Source organism: Panicum hallii, chromosome 1 (assembly GCF_002211085.1).
Source record: "Panicum hallii strain FIL2 chromosome 1, PHallii_v3.1, whole genome shotgun sequence".
NCBI lineage: Eukaryota > Viridiplantae > Streptophyta > Magnoliopsida > Poales > Poaceae > Panicum > Panicum hallii.
Window position 1 is genome coordinate 58,211,853 of NC_038042.1, and position 14,136 is coordinate 58,225,988.

General features: G+C 51.0%; 2 protein-coding genes across 3 annotated transcripts; both read right to left on the bottom strand.

Annotated features, from left to right (window-relative positions):
* Nucleotides 1-4,275: 4,275 nt before the first annotated feature.
* On the bottom strand, nt 4,276-8,109 carry LOC112901095 (calcineurin subunit B-like). 2 transcript variants are annotated; one of them, XM_025969938.1, is made up of 7 exons: nt 7,965-8,109; nt 7,828-7,930; nt 7,582-7,706; nt 6,821-6,917; nt 6,594-6,703; nt 4,740-4,814; nt 4,276-4,561 (listed from the first exon to the last, which is right to left on the bottom strand). In XM_025969938.1, the coding sequence occupies exons 2-7, from the start codon at nt 7,895-7,897 to the stop codon at nt 4,511-4,513; spliced, it is 528 nt and encodes a 175-aa protein (XP_025825723.1). In that variant the 5' UTR covers nt 7,898-7,930; nt 7,965-8,109; the 3' UTR covers nt 4,276-4,510. The 2 variants fall into 2 exon arrangements, with proteins under 2 accessions (XP_025825723.1, XP_025825715.1); XM_025969930.1 differs by having other exon boundaries at nt 7,828-8,109.
* A 263-nt stretch (nt 8,110-8,372) lies between these two features.
* Nucleotides 8,373-11,677, bottom strand: LOC112901085 (pyrophosphate-energized vacuolar membrane proton pump-like). Its single transcript, XM_025969920.1, has 6 exons — nt 11,440-11,677; nt 10,762-11,336; nt 10,025-10,404; nt 9,840-9,926; nt 9,403-9,733; nt 8,373-9,307 (listed from the first exon to the last, which is right to left on the bottom strand). Exons 1-6 carry the CDS (start codon nt 11,675-11,677, stop codon nt 8,630-8,632), a joined length of 2,289 nt encoding a protein of 762 aa, XP_025825705.1. The 3' UTR covers nt 8,373-8,629.
* Between the last annotated feature and the right edge of the window lie 2,459 nt (nt 11,678-14,136).

Here is a 14,136-nt window from a genome sequence, read left to right on the forward strand (position 1 = left end):
GTCGCCGCCGCGAGGAGGAAGCCACTGTCGCCGCCGCCCGGGGAAGCTTCACCGAGCCTACGCCCGTACGTCCACGCCGTTGTATCCGCGTGTCCTGCACAACCCCGACCACCTGCGTCGACCCGCCACCGCACCGAGACCCTCGCCTGCGAGCCCAGCTGGTGAGCACCGCCGCCCCTCCCGTCCATCCTCCTGCTGCCGACGAGCTACGACCGTCGATGAGCCCTCCCTTAGCCAGCCTAGGACCCCCGTCCCATTTTCTTGCAGGGGCCTTGCCGTCGCCCTCGTCCACCCTTGCAGCCGCGACGTCGCTGCGGCCCGGCTTGCTGGAGCACCGCACGCGTCACGGCCGTGCCGCGGCCCTGGAATCCAGCCACCCGCGCGCACGCGCTCACGTATTGCACCGGGCAGCCACCCGTGCCATGGTCGTTGCCCCACCACTTCACCACCGTCCTACCCCTGCTCCTCGTCGGAGCCCAGCCGCTCTACCTGCCCTTGCCGCCCGCCGTCGCCTTGCCTCACGCCGCCGTGCCATGTCGTGGGTCCGAGACGCCGGCGCCCCGCATGCGCCACGGGCACGCACGGACCCGGAACGCCGGGAGCCCTCGCGTGGGCAGGACCGCCGCCGGACTTTGCCGCGCGTGCCTCTCGCCTTGCCTGCACCGCCATCGTCCTGCCGCCGCCATGCCTCGACCCCGCTACAGCCTTGCCGTGCGCGGTGACCACGCACTGACGCCACGGTGTCGCACGCGTCGTGGCCAAGCCCTTTCGGGCATTTGATTGAACACGCCCTGGGCGCATGCCACACGCACACACCGGCCCACACGCACATAGATCCGCACAGGCTCGAGCCGCACCGAATCTGGCTGCCATACCAGATCCGAAGAGAGACCGACAAGCGGGGCCCGCCCGTCAAGGGGAGCAAGGGGCTCTGCCCCTTGGGCCCACTCTATCACAGAAAGAGAGAGGGAAGAGAATGGACCATGGGCTGGCCTGCCGAGCCGAGCCGGCCTACCACATCTAGCCAGCCCGTGAGCCCGAGTCGGCCTGCTGAGCCGCAGGCCGAGTTTGAGCCAAGCCAGGCCGAGTTGGGCCTTGAGCCGGCCCAACTGCTTTCGGCCCAGAAACCAGAGCCGAGTCCCTTTTCCTTTTCTTTTACCGACCTGACCGAGGGCCCTACCCGTCAGCCTCAAGGTGAGGCTGACTAGGGGGTCTCACTGATCCGCTGATCTCGTTTACCGTTGACCGGTCAACGCTGACATTAGCAGGGCACACTACTGACGTCAGCCGGTACCGACCCCCTGTTAACGTCATGCTGACGTCAACATGCCACGTGGCACTCTCTGGTGCTGCCACATGTCACTGCTATATGTTTTTCTTTTCCAGAATTCTTTTATTAATTTTAGAAATAGGTTTTTTCCTTAGAAAATTCATAATAAATCAACCGGACCTCCGAAAATTATGAAACCAGTTCCATAATTCTTCTAATATCATGAACTACCTGTTAGAGTAGGTTTTATGGTGATATGAATCTTACTTAGCATCTTTTGTGCACTTTTACATTTGATCCTTCCCCTCACTCGTATTTACAAATAGGATCCAGCTACGAGGATCGACCAGGACCACCTGGAAGCCCAAGAGGACTTCGAAGAACCGTAAGATTCACGTCCATCTATGATTACCTATTAGGCATTTCTTGCTAGATGTGCTACCGCTACATGATGTATTACTATGAGATGATAAACCTGCATAGCCTATTTATTTACCTATACTTCTTGCAATCCCATTACACTCGAATATTATATGAAATGCTTTGCTATGCGATGCATGTTTATGTGTGGGAATGGATGGATAGTCTTGGTGCGAGTGGAGATACACTTTCCAGGAGTTGGTGAATAGGACTTTTAGCCGGGAGCGGGCGAACTTGACTCGATCGTGGATCAAGGGCTTGGAGTGTGTATCTTGGCACACTCTACAGAGTACCTGCGGTGGGTACAATTTGTTCGTTACTTGGTTGAGGTGTTGGGGCACCCATAAAGGGTACAGTCGCGGACCATTGCGGTGGAGACGCATATGATGAAGATGCCCACTTCAATAATTGACGACCGGGTGAAAGTAATTATGACTAGTGGGACTATGTTAAGTGTGCACACCACTAGGATGGGCCCGGTCCGGGGCTAGCAAGTGCGGTACCGAGCCGGTAGGAGGATCGAGTATCAGTGCAGGGGAAGGAGGTGCTGACCTCACGTTCCACGAGACGCAAGAAAGGCTTCATAGTCCTGGGGCGACCTCTTGCGGGAGGATGCGCCCAAGATCCGGAAAAGCCGGATGGTGCCGTGGCTCCTAGTCCTGTTTCAGTAGATCGGTGTTTCGTCGCTCAGTCGGCTGATCCTCGGCTGGCATCGATTCGAGTGGGTCCAGGTGTACAACCCCTGCAGGGTGAAAACTATATGTATAGCCACGTCCTCGATCATGGATAACCCTACTTTGCTCTTATTAGATAGTGTTACTCATAATTTCTACCTCCCTCTAGAGATGACTTCCTGCCAAGGGTAGTTGAGATGTGAGGAGAGGGAGTCCTCGCATCGACTTGGTGGTTTTGAAAGGTGTATGTTGGACCGGGAGTCCGGAATGCCGGAAGGGTCTGAGTCCAAAGTTGGAAGAAGTTATATATATATATATATATATATATATATATATATATATATATATATATATATATATTTGCGCATGCACAGGAAACTCCAGCTTAATCCTTTGAACTTTTGTTATATCTTTAGTATAGTCCACTTTAAAACTTGTATTCGGATGGTGAGGTTCCTATCCCATACCATGGGGATAGCCTGGTACGATGCAAGATTCGATCTGAAGTTCGACCCCAATGATGACGGTTGGTACGATTGAAGCCCGTGCTACGCTCGAGTTGCTTGTGGAGGAGGTTCCAGAAGATGAAGGATGGCCAGAAGCCTAGTTACCGATTTCTGTTTTCTGCTCGTTCGCTATAGCCGAGAGGCTTGTAATGAATCTCGTAGTACAAATTATATGGATTTATGTAATAATTAAACCCGTAATTGATCTTATGTGAAGTATGACTATGATATTATGATTGGAATGAGTTCTGTATATGATAGCGCTACTGTCACAATGATATAAGGAGTCGGATTTTCGATTTGGGAATCCGATTTGTTTCACCCAGTCTCCCGGAAAGTTGTTTCTTCTATGCAAACAAAGTTGTGTTTTATTATCTTCATCATGGGGAAAAGAGGGTGAATTTTTTTAAAAAAAAATCTTCACATACCCATAGCTTCAATGGTAGCACTACTTGTCACTGTAAGTCTGTAACTACAGAGGATCTCTTGCTGGTATGGGTAGAACAAGTTTGGAGTCCATGTCGACCCTGTCCCTCACCGACAGCGAGCTCTCATTCGCTTTCGGCCCAACTTGTGCAGACACCGGGGTCCTCGGTGACTGCCCATCGATCCTGCGGGATTTTATGTCTGTTTGTTTTGTGCCAAAATTTTGAGGCGCCAATTATTGCCGACAGCCGACATCAACCCAGTATTCCCCATGATCTCCAACTCTGACGGTCTCACCATTGCTCGTCAGTTTTCGCAATGGAGGTCATGCGCCCTGCACCTGCAAACAGTTTAGAATTGTATCAAGAAGTTGTTATGGTACTCCTACGGGCTACGGTCTTACCTCCACTGAGCTTGGTAGGCTCAAAGGTCAGTGGTGAGTTTCAGTTCGTGGACTATATGGCAAGACACAGAGCTTCAGAGGCGAGTTTGAGGTCTCGGGGGCAAAAAACAAAAAAAAAACGAAAGAAAAATAAACATTGGAAGCTCTGATTCCATCACTGTTTGGCAAGACGGAAAGCAGGCGCAGAGGCTATTGCTCTATTAAACTGGATGATTCGCTTGCGCAGCTGCCAGAGCTGAACTCGCCGATCGGGCTCGATGGATGAATACGAGATGTGGCGAACACGATTACAGGTGGCAGCTGCAAGCTGGGAGAAGCACGGCAGGGATCGAGGAGGGCGTGCCCTGCCGAGAGGACGTCTCCGGCGGCCGGCGGGAAAAATGTGCGGCGCGAGCCGCCGCCGCAATCGCCGGGAGCGAAGAGGTCGTTGAACTGTTGTTAGTCGGATGAGCCTTTGCTTCGGGCCCAAGAGTTATGTGAGCGAACATAGAAATCTTGGTCCGCCAGCCACAAGATCGCCGCGCTCCAAGTATCATCATGGAATCAACTTAAATCTCATTTAAGTACAACTGTACAAGGCAAAAATTTTCGTTATTGAATCCTGAGAAGTAGACAAGGATTACTGCATCCACAAGGGCTAAACAAAGACGAGAGCTAGTTGTTGCATCAGAGTAAACTAAAATTTAGGCACGTGAACTGGTCGCAAATAGTACGATTAAAGTGGGTGCTCATTATCCTGTTACATGTCATCGAGTATGGACACTATGTCCTTGCAGATTAAACTAATTTTCTGAAATCTGCAGTGTTTTCACTAATCAATTGGCACTTCCACCTCCATCTTTAGCCCAGGATGGTCGATAATCTGAAACAGCAGCACAAGATGTTTTCAGACAAGGTCTAGAAGTACATACAAAAGACTTATTGTCCAAAAAGATCTATTCTCATAAGTACTACCTGCAGTAGTATAGTAGTATAGTAAGCATATTGGAGCATAATAGATACCGAAGGTATGCTGAGGAGACAGAAAAGGGTTCCTGTACCTGGATAAAATCTTCTACTGAAAATGAGCAATCCTTTGTGTACCCCGCTTCTTCTAGTACCTTAGTTACTACTTGCTGCAAGGCATCATAATATGATTTGTCTCACATTGATATTCTACTTCCATATATTCAAAAAAATTACACAAGAGCCTTTTTACGGTTCTCAGAAATTTACCAAAATATATTAATTAGATATCATAGGTACCAAATTTTGGTAACTCACAATTTATATAACCAGTGGTACCTCTTTATCTTTTCATGAAAAGAAAAATTGAGCTAGTGTTCTTGCGTTAAACATTTTCGGTGCGAAACTATGACCATTTCACTAGCTTCTGAAACCTGTAGTCAGTTCTGAACACCATAGACACCTTTGAAGAAAATACAAAAGGTATAGCATATACAAACACAATTTAGTTAAACCATGTCATACTAACATTTTGAAATTAAGAAGCTATCGAAGACGTACTGCTTTTTATGGGGGCGAATATCATGGACTCTCCTAAGTATGTTCCTCAGAAAGCTAATTACAATTTAGCTCTCCCGCAATATGCGGCTCAGCCTAATCAAGGCTGTCGCATGGCCACGGACGGCTACCGGAAGGAAAGACACCAACGGCCCAATACCTAGCCCAGAAGAAGGACATGAGCCACCTCGTCCGACCACCAGAGGACGGGCTCCGCCTCGCCCGACCCCTGTGAGAGAAGCCCCGCTTCGCCCGACCCTGAGGGTGCGGGCTCGGGCGAGGCCTCGCCCGACCCTGAGGGAACGGATTCGACTGTACTCGTCGCAGGGATGTGGGGCCCTCAGGGTCTTACGGAATGACAGGTCGTGCCGGGGGTCAAACCTCCGGAGTGAGGCAAGTAAGGACGTGCCTCGACACAACTTCTGGAGAGGACAGGCCATTACCGCAAGCCCCAGTCATCCGCCGCACTGGATGTCAAGCCGTAAAACGCACCGGGGGCTCACGGCGCCCGTCTTGTCGAGGTGCACGTCGCCCACCAAACACGCCGGGGAGCCCGTACCGCCCTCCCTATTGAGATGCCCGTCGCACGTCGCGCCAGGGAGCGGTGTAGGGACACCCCATCATCATCTACATGACCAGTGGGTACCACACGCAGGGAGGAGGAAAAGCGGGATCCCGGCGACCTTTCTCTCTCGCGCGCGTATCCGACCGCTGCCCCTTGGCATATAAAAGGAAGGGGAGGACCCCATAGGTGGGACGGATTTTTGGACAACATTCACTCATCCACACAGCACTTCGCCATCGGAGACTTGGGAGCTGTTCCCTCTCTCGTCCGTTTGTAACCCCTACTGTAAACCAGTGCAAGCAGCTCGACTTGGACGCAGGGACACTCCGTCCGAACCGGTATAAATCTCTACGTCATCCTTGCACCCATTCGGGCCAGATGCGCAAACACAAATTAGTCGGCGGTACGAAACGCCGACACTTCTGAACAGAAATTGGACAAGAATGAGGAAAATCAAAATGACTCCTTTGTTTACTATAAAAAATGGTCAGAGAGAATACTTGTTGCAGGTTAAGAATGCATATAAAGAGTATATTTCTGGATTTTCATCTCTTAGGAATACAATATGGCCTCCTAAACTCTTATTTTAATCACATTCCAAAATCTGTGCAAATTATCTTTATACAGTGCACATAAATGGACTACAAACCATGCTATTTCCACTTTGCAACTCTAAAAGAATCTATAGTTTAGTGTCAGTGTCTCTTTTGAAACAAACTATGTCCACTTGCAAATGTCACGAACTAAAGATAACAAATTAATAGAAACGATCGCATAACATTGGTAACAAAATAGTACAAAATTTTGTGGAATGACATGCGAGCACCTCTCTTTGTTCATCGGACATGAATGACCCTGTTAGGTCCCGTAAAACTTCTAGCAGGTCCTTGAAGGTTACTTTTCCCTTGCCATCAATGTCGTAAACCTTAAATATCACTGCTTCACAGAAAAGGAAAATTTGAGCGAGTCACTAAGACTGAGGACTTCCTCATTCAAAGTCCTGTTGCTTTTAAGATCAAATAACGAAATGCAAACATGATAGTTAGGGATTACGTTCGATCTTCTGCCGAAGGCTGGCCTTTGCACTGAAAGTAGAAAGAAAGGCAACAAAATCCTTAAAGTTCAACCCATCAACCATACGTAGCAACCTCTGAAAACAAATAAGGAGAAACTCAAAATGGCAATCGAGAGCAACATATTGGTTGAATCATTTGAATCAAGACAGTGTTTGTCCTGGTAGAACTTTGTCAGTAACTTTTGATATCCACAAACTAGTAGAGTGGCAAAGGAAACTGAAGTAGCTATATGTTTAATCTCGAGTTAGTTAACTTCTTGTTGGAAGTGATTTCTTACATTGCACGGTACTGATTCAGAGTGTGATGGCATACTCTGCCACAAAAGCTTAGACGTACACTCAGGTTTTATGTATAGTGCTCTAGCTGTGCATCCTCTTGGTGAAGTTGTTCTTGTCAGCACAGCTGAAGATGTTCTTCAGCAACTCTGCAGGGCAGCAATATACTGCACATCTCGGGGAACCCGACTGAACATGTCCAAAGAGAAACACAGTACAGTTGCCCACCCATCCATGAGAAGATTAACTAAGCGAACTATCTGTACATCTGATATGGGTAAATTGTGCTACAATTGCTTAGGTACCTAATGCTTGCAATAGTGGCTAACAATCGGTAAGGTGTCTTCTGTCCCTCCTTTGTATTTTGGTTTTAGATTCGCAGGACTAAAACCTTATCTTCAGTGTTAGGCACTACAGCAAATTAGTAGCTCTCTGAAAGCAGGATAAAGGAAGTGGATCGGACCTTGGAGAGCGGGTTGAGGGAGAACTCGGGGATGGAGAGGAACTCGTCCTCGGAGATGAAGCCCTTGGCGCTGCGGTCCAGCTGGCAGAACCGCTCGTACAGGGACACGATCTCCTGCTGCGAGACTGTTCAAGAACCCATCAGCGTCGTTCCATTAAAAAAAACCGCAATCACCGAACCAAACAGTACAACAGTAGCAGAAAGGGCATCAATCCGGAGAGACAGAAGGCGTCTATGGCTGCTCACAGAGGTAGTTGCAGTGCTCCTGCACCTCCTCGATGTCGTACTGGGTCAGCATCGACGACGCGTTACCCATGGCTCCCCTTGCCCTCTCCTCCTTTCCCGGCGCCGCTCTTCCCGTTGGAACTGGAATCGAAGAGCGCGGCGGACGGGTCAGTTATTTAACCTGATCCGTATTGCTCTGAAATCGGCGGTGGCGTCGTTGGAGACGAGAACAAGCCAGGCAGGCAGCGCCCCCGTGCGCCTGGACGGTAGCAGCAGGAGAAATTCCGATTGCCGGAGAGCCAATGCGACCGAGCATTGATGAGCCTACGTGTCATGGACCTCGCGGCTTTATTGGATGGAGTACGTGGGCCTTCTGCCCCTTCGGTCTCGGCGGGGCCGTATTTCCTTTGGTGTCGTCAGATCTGGTCAAGCTGGACTGGGCCAGACTGAGGATGCCTTGTATCAGGCCCAACCCAAGTCTTCCTTCTCACGACAACAACATAGACGATCGATAGATATACTTTGCCCCTGTTCTTTCTTTTTTCTTCAGAAGAAGATTCAGATCATTAACCATCACTGATCAATGATCAGTGCTCATATTATATTCGCCAAGCAAAATATGCACACACATGTTACATACCTATGAACACCCTCAGGTAGAAAGGTGACACGCACGGTAAACTTAATCTACAAATTATCTACAAGGAGAACAACTAGCACCGTCCTCTGCAGGGGTTGGCTTTATTGACCTTCGCCGGATCAGAATCAGAGTAATCCCAAATCATCCGCGGGAGCTGAGCTCTGCTGCTTCCTCAGGGACCATCTAGAAGAGCTTGAAGAGGATGCCGCCGTGGGTGGCGAAGAATGGCGCGAAGACGAGGGACTCGACGGCCATGAGCTTGATGAGGATGTTGAGCGACGGGCCGGACGTGTCCTTGAGCGGGTCCCCGATGGTGTCCCCGATCACCGCCGCCTTGTGGCAGTCGGAGCCCTTGGGGCCCAGCGCCCGCGCGTGCTCGCTCGCCCCCGCCTCGATGTACTTCTTCGCGTTGTCCCAGGCGCCGCCGGTGTTGGAGGCGGAGATGGCCACCTGCACGCCGGAGACCAGGGCGCCGGCGAGGACGCCCGAGAGCGTCTGCACGCCGAAGAAGGTGCCCACCACCAGGGGTGTCAGCATCACCAGCGCCCCCGGCGGGATCATCTGCTTGATGGAGGCGTCGGTGGAGATCTTGACGCAGTTGGCGTAGTCCGGCTTGCCCGTGCCCTCCATCAGCCCCGGGATGGTGTTGAACTGCCGCCGGACCTCCTCCACCATCTCCAGGGCCGCCTTGCCCACGCTCTTCATCGTCATGGCCGAGAACCAGTAGGGGAGCATGGCGCCCACCACCAGGCCGATGATCACCTTCGGGGACAGCACGTCTACCACCTTCACCCCGGCCCTGCTCACGAACGCGCCGAACAGGGCCAGCGACACCAGAGCAGCTGATCCAATGGCGAATCCCTGCAACGGAAAACAATTTTTTTTCCAAATATTATAACTGTTCTTTTTATCATTGTTCTTGGAACAAACAGGTAGCTGAAATATATCTGAATTACCTTTCCGATGGCAGCTGTCGTGTTCCCAGCAGCATCGAGTGCGTCAGTCCTCTCACGAATCCTGTGGCTCATCCCGGCCATCTCAGCAATGCCACCGGCATTGTCACTGATAGGACCGTAAGCATCAATGGAAAGACCAGTCGCAATTGTGCTCAACATGCCGAGAGCAGCCACGGCAATTCCATACATCGCGGCAATGGTGAAACTGACGTAGATGCCAACAGCAATAGCGAAGATGGGGATTATGACGGACTTGTATCCCAGAGCAAGGCCGAATATGACATTGGTGGCGGCACCAGTTCTGCAGGCATCGGCGACATCCTGCACAGGGCTGCAGCGTAGCAAGTGAGCAGTTAGCACCATGGATTAGAGCACCACCACCTAGTTGATGGGTTTTATTTTTATTTTTTGTATCAGTGAACTGCAGAATCTCTTACCTGTATGCATTGCTAGTATAGTATTCTGTTACGTATCCAATGATCAAGCCAGCCCAGAGACCAATGGCAACACATAAGAACAATCCCCTGCAATGTGGTGTCGTCGTTGCAATTATCAGAATTCAGAAGATAATGCATTTCATGAAACAAACTAGGAACAAAAAAGCAGCAAGCAACTAACTTACCAGTTGCTAACTTCTTTCTGTTCGCCAAAATTGAAGATTGTGAATTTAGCTGGGAGTGCCAACCAACTGATCAGCGCGATGCCGACAGTCATCAGGGCTGTCGAAATGATGAGCTGCTTCTTCAGTGCAGGCTCAATCTCTTTTACAGCCTTTACCTCAAAGATGTCGGTTGCAAAGAGCGTGGTGATCAAGCAGACAATGATGCCGACGGAGCTGACTAGCAGCGGGTAGCACATCCCAGTGAAATCATGGTTGACCCCGAATGAGGAAATGGATGCCACGACAAGGGCGGCGCAGGAAGATTCAGCATATGACCCAAAGAGATCCGACCCCATTCCAGCGATGTCACCAACGTTATCTCCGACGTTGTCAGCAATCACCTGAGAAACAGAAGTTGCAAGTTCAGTAAAGCATTTCCCTTTTAGATGTCAAGTTTTTTTTTTTTGGAAGCAACTTTTACATGTCAAGTTCAGTAAAAGCGGTGCCAATAAACCATTGAATGGATGTCTTATTGCTGCTGAGCTGCTGTGAATTTTTTTAGACCTAAAATCGTAGATTAAGTAATCATTTTATACGACACTTAAAAAATTAAACCGTGACAGTAAGACGAAGGAAGAAATTGGTTATGCTTGTAATGGTAAGAGTTGAGAAAACTTCCACCACATGAAAAATGAAGAAGCTGCGTGTCAATCAGATCAAATCGATGAATAGATGCACTGGAAAATCAAGAAACTTACAGCGGGGTTCCTGGGGTCATCTTCAGGAATGTTCCTCTCAACTTTGCCAACAAGATCAGCGCCCACGTCGGCCGCCTTCGTGTAGATCCCGCCTCCCACCCTTCCAAACAGCGCCATTGAAGATCCACCAAGGCCATACCCGGTGATGGACTCGAACAGACCCTCCCAATCGTCGCCGTAATACAGCTTAAACAGGTTGATGGCGATGTAAAGCACCAGGAGGCCATTCGACGCCAGCAAGAACCCCATCACCGCGCCCGAGCGGAACGCGGTGATGAAGGCCTTGCCGACGCCTTTCCTGGCCTCCAGAGTGGTCCGGGCGTTGGCGTACGTGGCGATCTTCATCCCGAGGAAGCCAGACACCACGGAGGTGATGGCCCCGAGCAGGAAGGAGACGGTGCTGAAGAGGGCGTTGAAGAGAGCGGGCTTGCACTCCTTGTCCTTGCTGTACGTGCAGGGGTGGCTCCTCGTGCTGAACCCCTCGACGGAGCCTAGGAAGACGAAGATGACGACGGCGAAGATGGACATGAAGATGCCGACGTATTGGTACTCGGTGAAGAGGAACGATGTCGCTCCTGCGCATCAGGGTTAGTGTCAGGCGGCACATGTGTGCACCAAACCAGCCGGCGACGAAGCAAGTCGTCCCGGATCATTAATTAAGGCCGGCAGCGCGCTCACCTTCGGCGATGGCGTTCTGGATCTCGGCGCACCTGACGACGACGTTGTGGTCGTTGAGTCCCTCCTCCTCCTCGATGAGCGAGTCGCCGAGCACGTCCTTGTCCCTGGCGCCGGCGCTCGCGGACGGCGAGAGCTTGACGCGCGAGACGAGCACCCACTGCGCGACGGCGAAGGCGATGCCGACGACCGCGGCGAGCGGGACGAGCACCTGTGTGGCGGCGTCCGACAGGATCGCCATTGTCGGACGAAATGCTGCGGCCGAAGCGCTTAGCACTCGAGGAGCCGGAAGGAAGTTGGCGGTGTGGAGCTTGTGCAGATGCGTGTCAGCGTGTGCCTCTGGTGTGCTGTGTGCGGTGCAGTGTACTCTTTCTTTCTTTCTGCCGGTCTTCGGAGGTGCCGAGTTTATATAGCTGCGTCGGAGCTGTCTGTCGGGTCTCGGGTGTGCACGGAAGGCCAGCAGGTGACACCCGAATGGAGCAAATTGAGGGCAATGAGAGTGAATTGAATTTAAGATTTTCAAAAGGAAAATGAATTGGATTTTGGTTTGCCTTCGCTGCTAAGTGGGCTCATTCCTCGTTATTTTTTTTTTTGAGACACCATTGTTCACATAATCAAGCTGTGTTGGTTGTCATAAGCAAGCTAATATGTTTTTCTTCAAAAAAAAATTGCAAGCTAAGATGGTTGTGAACTCGTGTGATCCAGTCCAATCTCGCAACAGAAAAAAAAAATGAAGGAAAGAAAACCAGGAGGATTGGTCCAACGGGAATGCCAAGTGGGATGCGTGAAATTTGAGGGAAGACAAGGTAGCGGCGCTGACGTGGCGTGCTCGCGGTTTCTGGGATAGCGGCGCCCTTATCCGTCGCCTGTAGTTTTCCTCGTCTATTCTTCTTTCTCCGGCCTGCCTGCGGTCAGCAGCAGACGGATAGCACGGCGCCGCCGGTGTCGCGTTGATTCCTCGGCGACACCACCGGATTTCCGCCGATGGCGACCGGCGACGGCAGGAGCGGTAGCCGTTTTCGCCTCTGCGCGCCGGGTATAATTAACTAAACTCAGGCGGCGCCTTCGCGCGCAGGCAGAGGTCACTCCATTCGGCGTCAGCTGTTTCCGTTCCCGCGGCCACAGCAGTTTCAGCGCACGAGCCGGCCGAATTGCCGATCGATAGACGACAGCGTTACCGTCAGGGTGATTGAAGACTGAACATCGAAGTGTGCACTGCTCTGGGGCTTGAAGTGCGCAGCGGCTGCTTCGCACCGGACAAGCTGCTTGCTGGTTACTTGGCTGGGCGCTGAAGAAGGTCTGACAGGGTTTAAGTGCAATGCAGCTAACTTGATCCTACTCTACAGCTACATGGATTCGTGTCCGAGAGGGGAAAAAACACGGCTGAATGGATTAAAGACCAATGCTTCGGTTCTTCTTCCGATATGTTCTCCGTGGTAATCAAGCTGAGGAACACTTAAACTGGAAGCTTGCTCCACTCTGATTCTCTGAACTGCACAGGCGACTCATCAACGAAGCCAATGCCACCGCACCAGTAGAGTGGTACTGGCTCTAACGAAGAAGAAACAGAAAAACTGATGCGGCCTCGCATTATCTCTCTACAACATCAGGATCGCTTCTAAGATCTGAAGTATTTTTAAATGCTGCAAGAGAAATTGTATAGATTGCTCCAGGTTTCGTGAAAAACTGTTGGCACTAGGACGACGCCATGCCATCATCCTGGGCCTGCAATGGGCGACACGCCATTGTATAATGGTTGATGACTCAATCATACCAAAAGGCACCCATTTTTTAAGTATCTGATTGCTAATCCAGGGGCCGGATTCCGGAAGCACTTGCGAGACGTTACATTTTTGTATTTGCGCTGCGCCATACAACGGACCGACCACGGATACAAAAGTCGATGAGGCCCAGAGCAGCTAGGCCTATTTGGGCTCGTATCCTGCCGAATATCTAGTTCGGTAAGGACCCATGAGGCCCGTCTCGGAACTGGGCTGAGAGTGTGTGGGCTCGTGGAAGTCAGTACTCGTTGGGCCTCCATGTTCTATCGAGCCCACCCATCAATCCGTTTGCACTGTTCCACACCAGGCGTGTCCATCCGTTTCGTTTTGACGTTTTATTTGCTTGACTGGAACATCTTGTGCGGCTACTCCATTTCTGACATTTCTTCTTCTCTCTCGTTGGGTCTTTGACAGTTGTACGTCCTCGGCTTGATCTCCACACTCCCCCGCCCCGATTGGTCCATGGATACGCTATTACTAGACGTGGACCTCCACCAATGCGCATCTCGCAGATGAAGGGTAGATGCCATGGCGCCGGGAGCTACGATTACACCAATCAGTCAGTCTAGCAAAAAACAAAATTAAGCTCTCAGAAGTCGCTGCATGACGTGACGCGGATTGACCGCGTGGCAACGACGAGGAATAACATTGCGGCAACTGACAGGCTTCCCGCTAACTTCCGCGTACCGATCGGCCAATTCGGTTCCGGCAGGTCTGTACGAAACTTGACGGAACCGACTCTTTGCCGGCACTCACGACGCCGACGAGTGGATGCTTTAAGATCTGATGAGAGGGATAGGACAAAAACGGACGTCCTATGACGTCCAAAAGGCAAGCAAATAGTTTTCGCTTCATTTCCTCGATCGTCTTTCACCCTTCCAGCTCGTTTTGCCGATCCCCCACCCCCCAAGAAAAGATT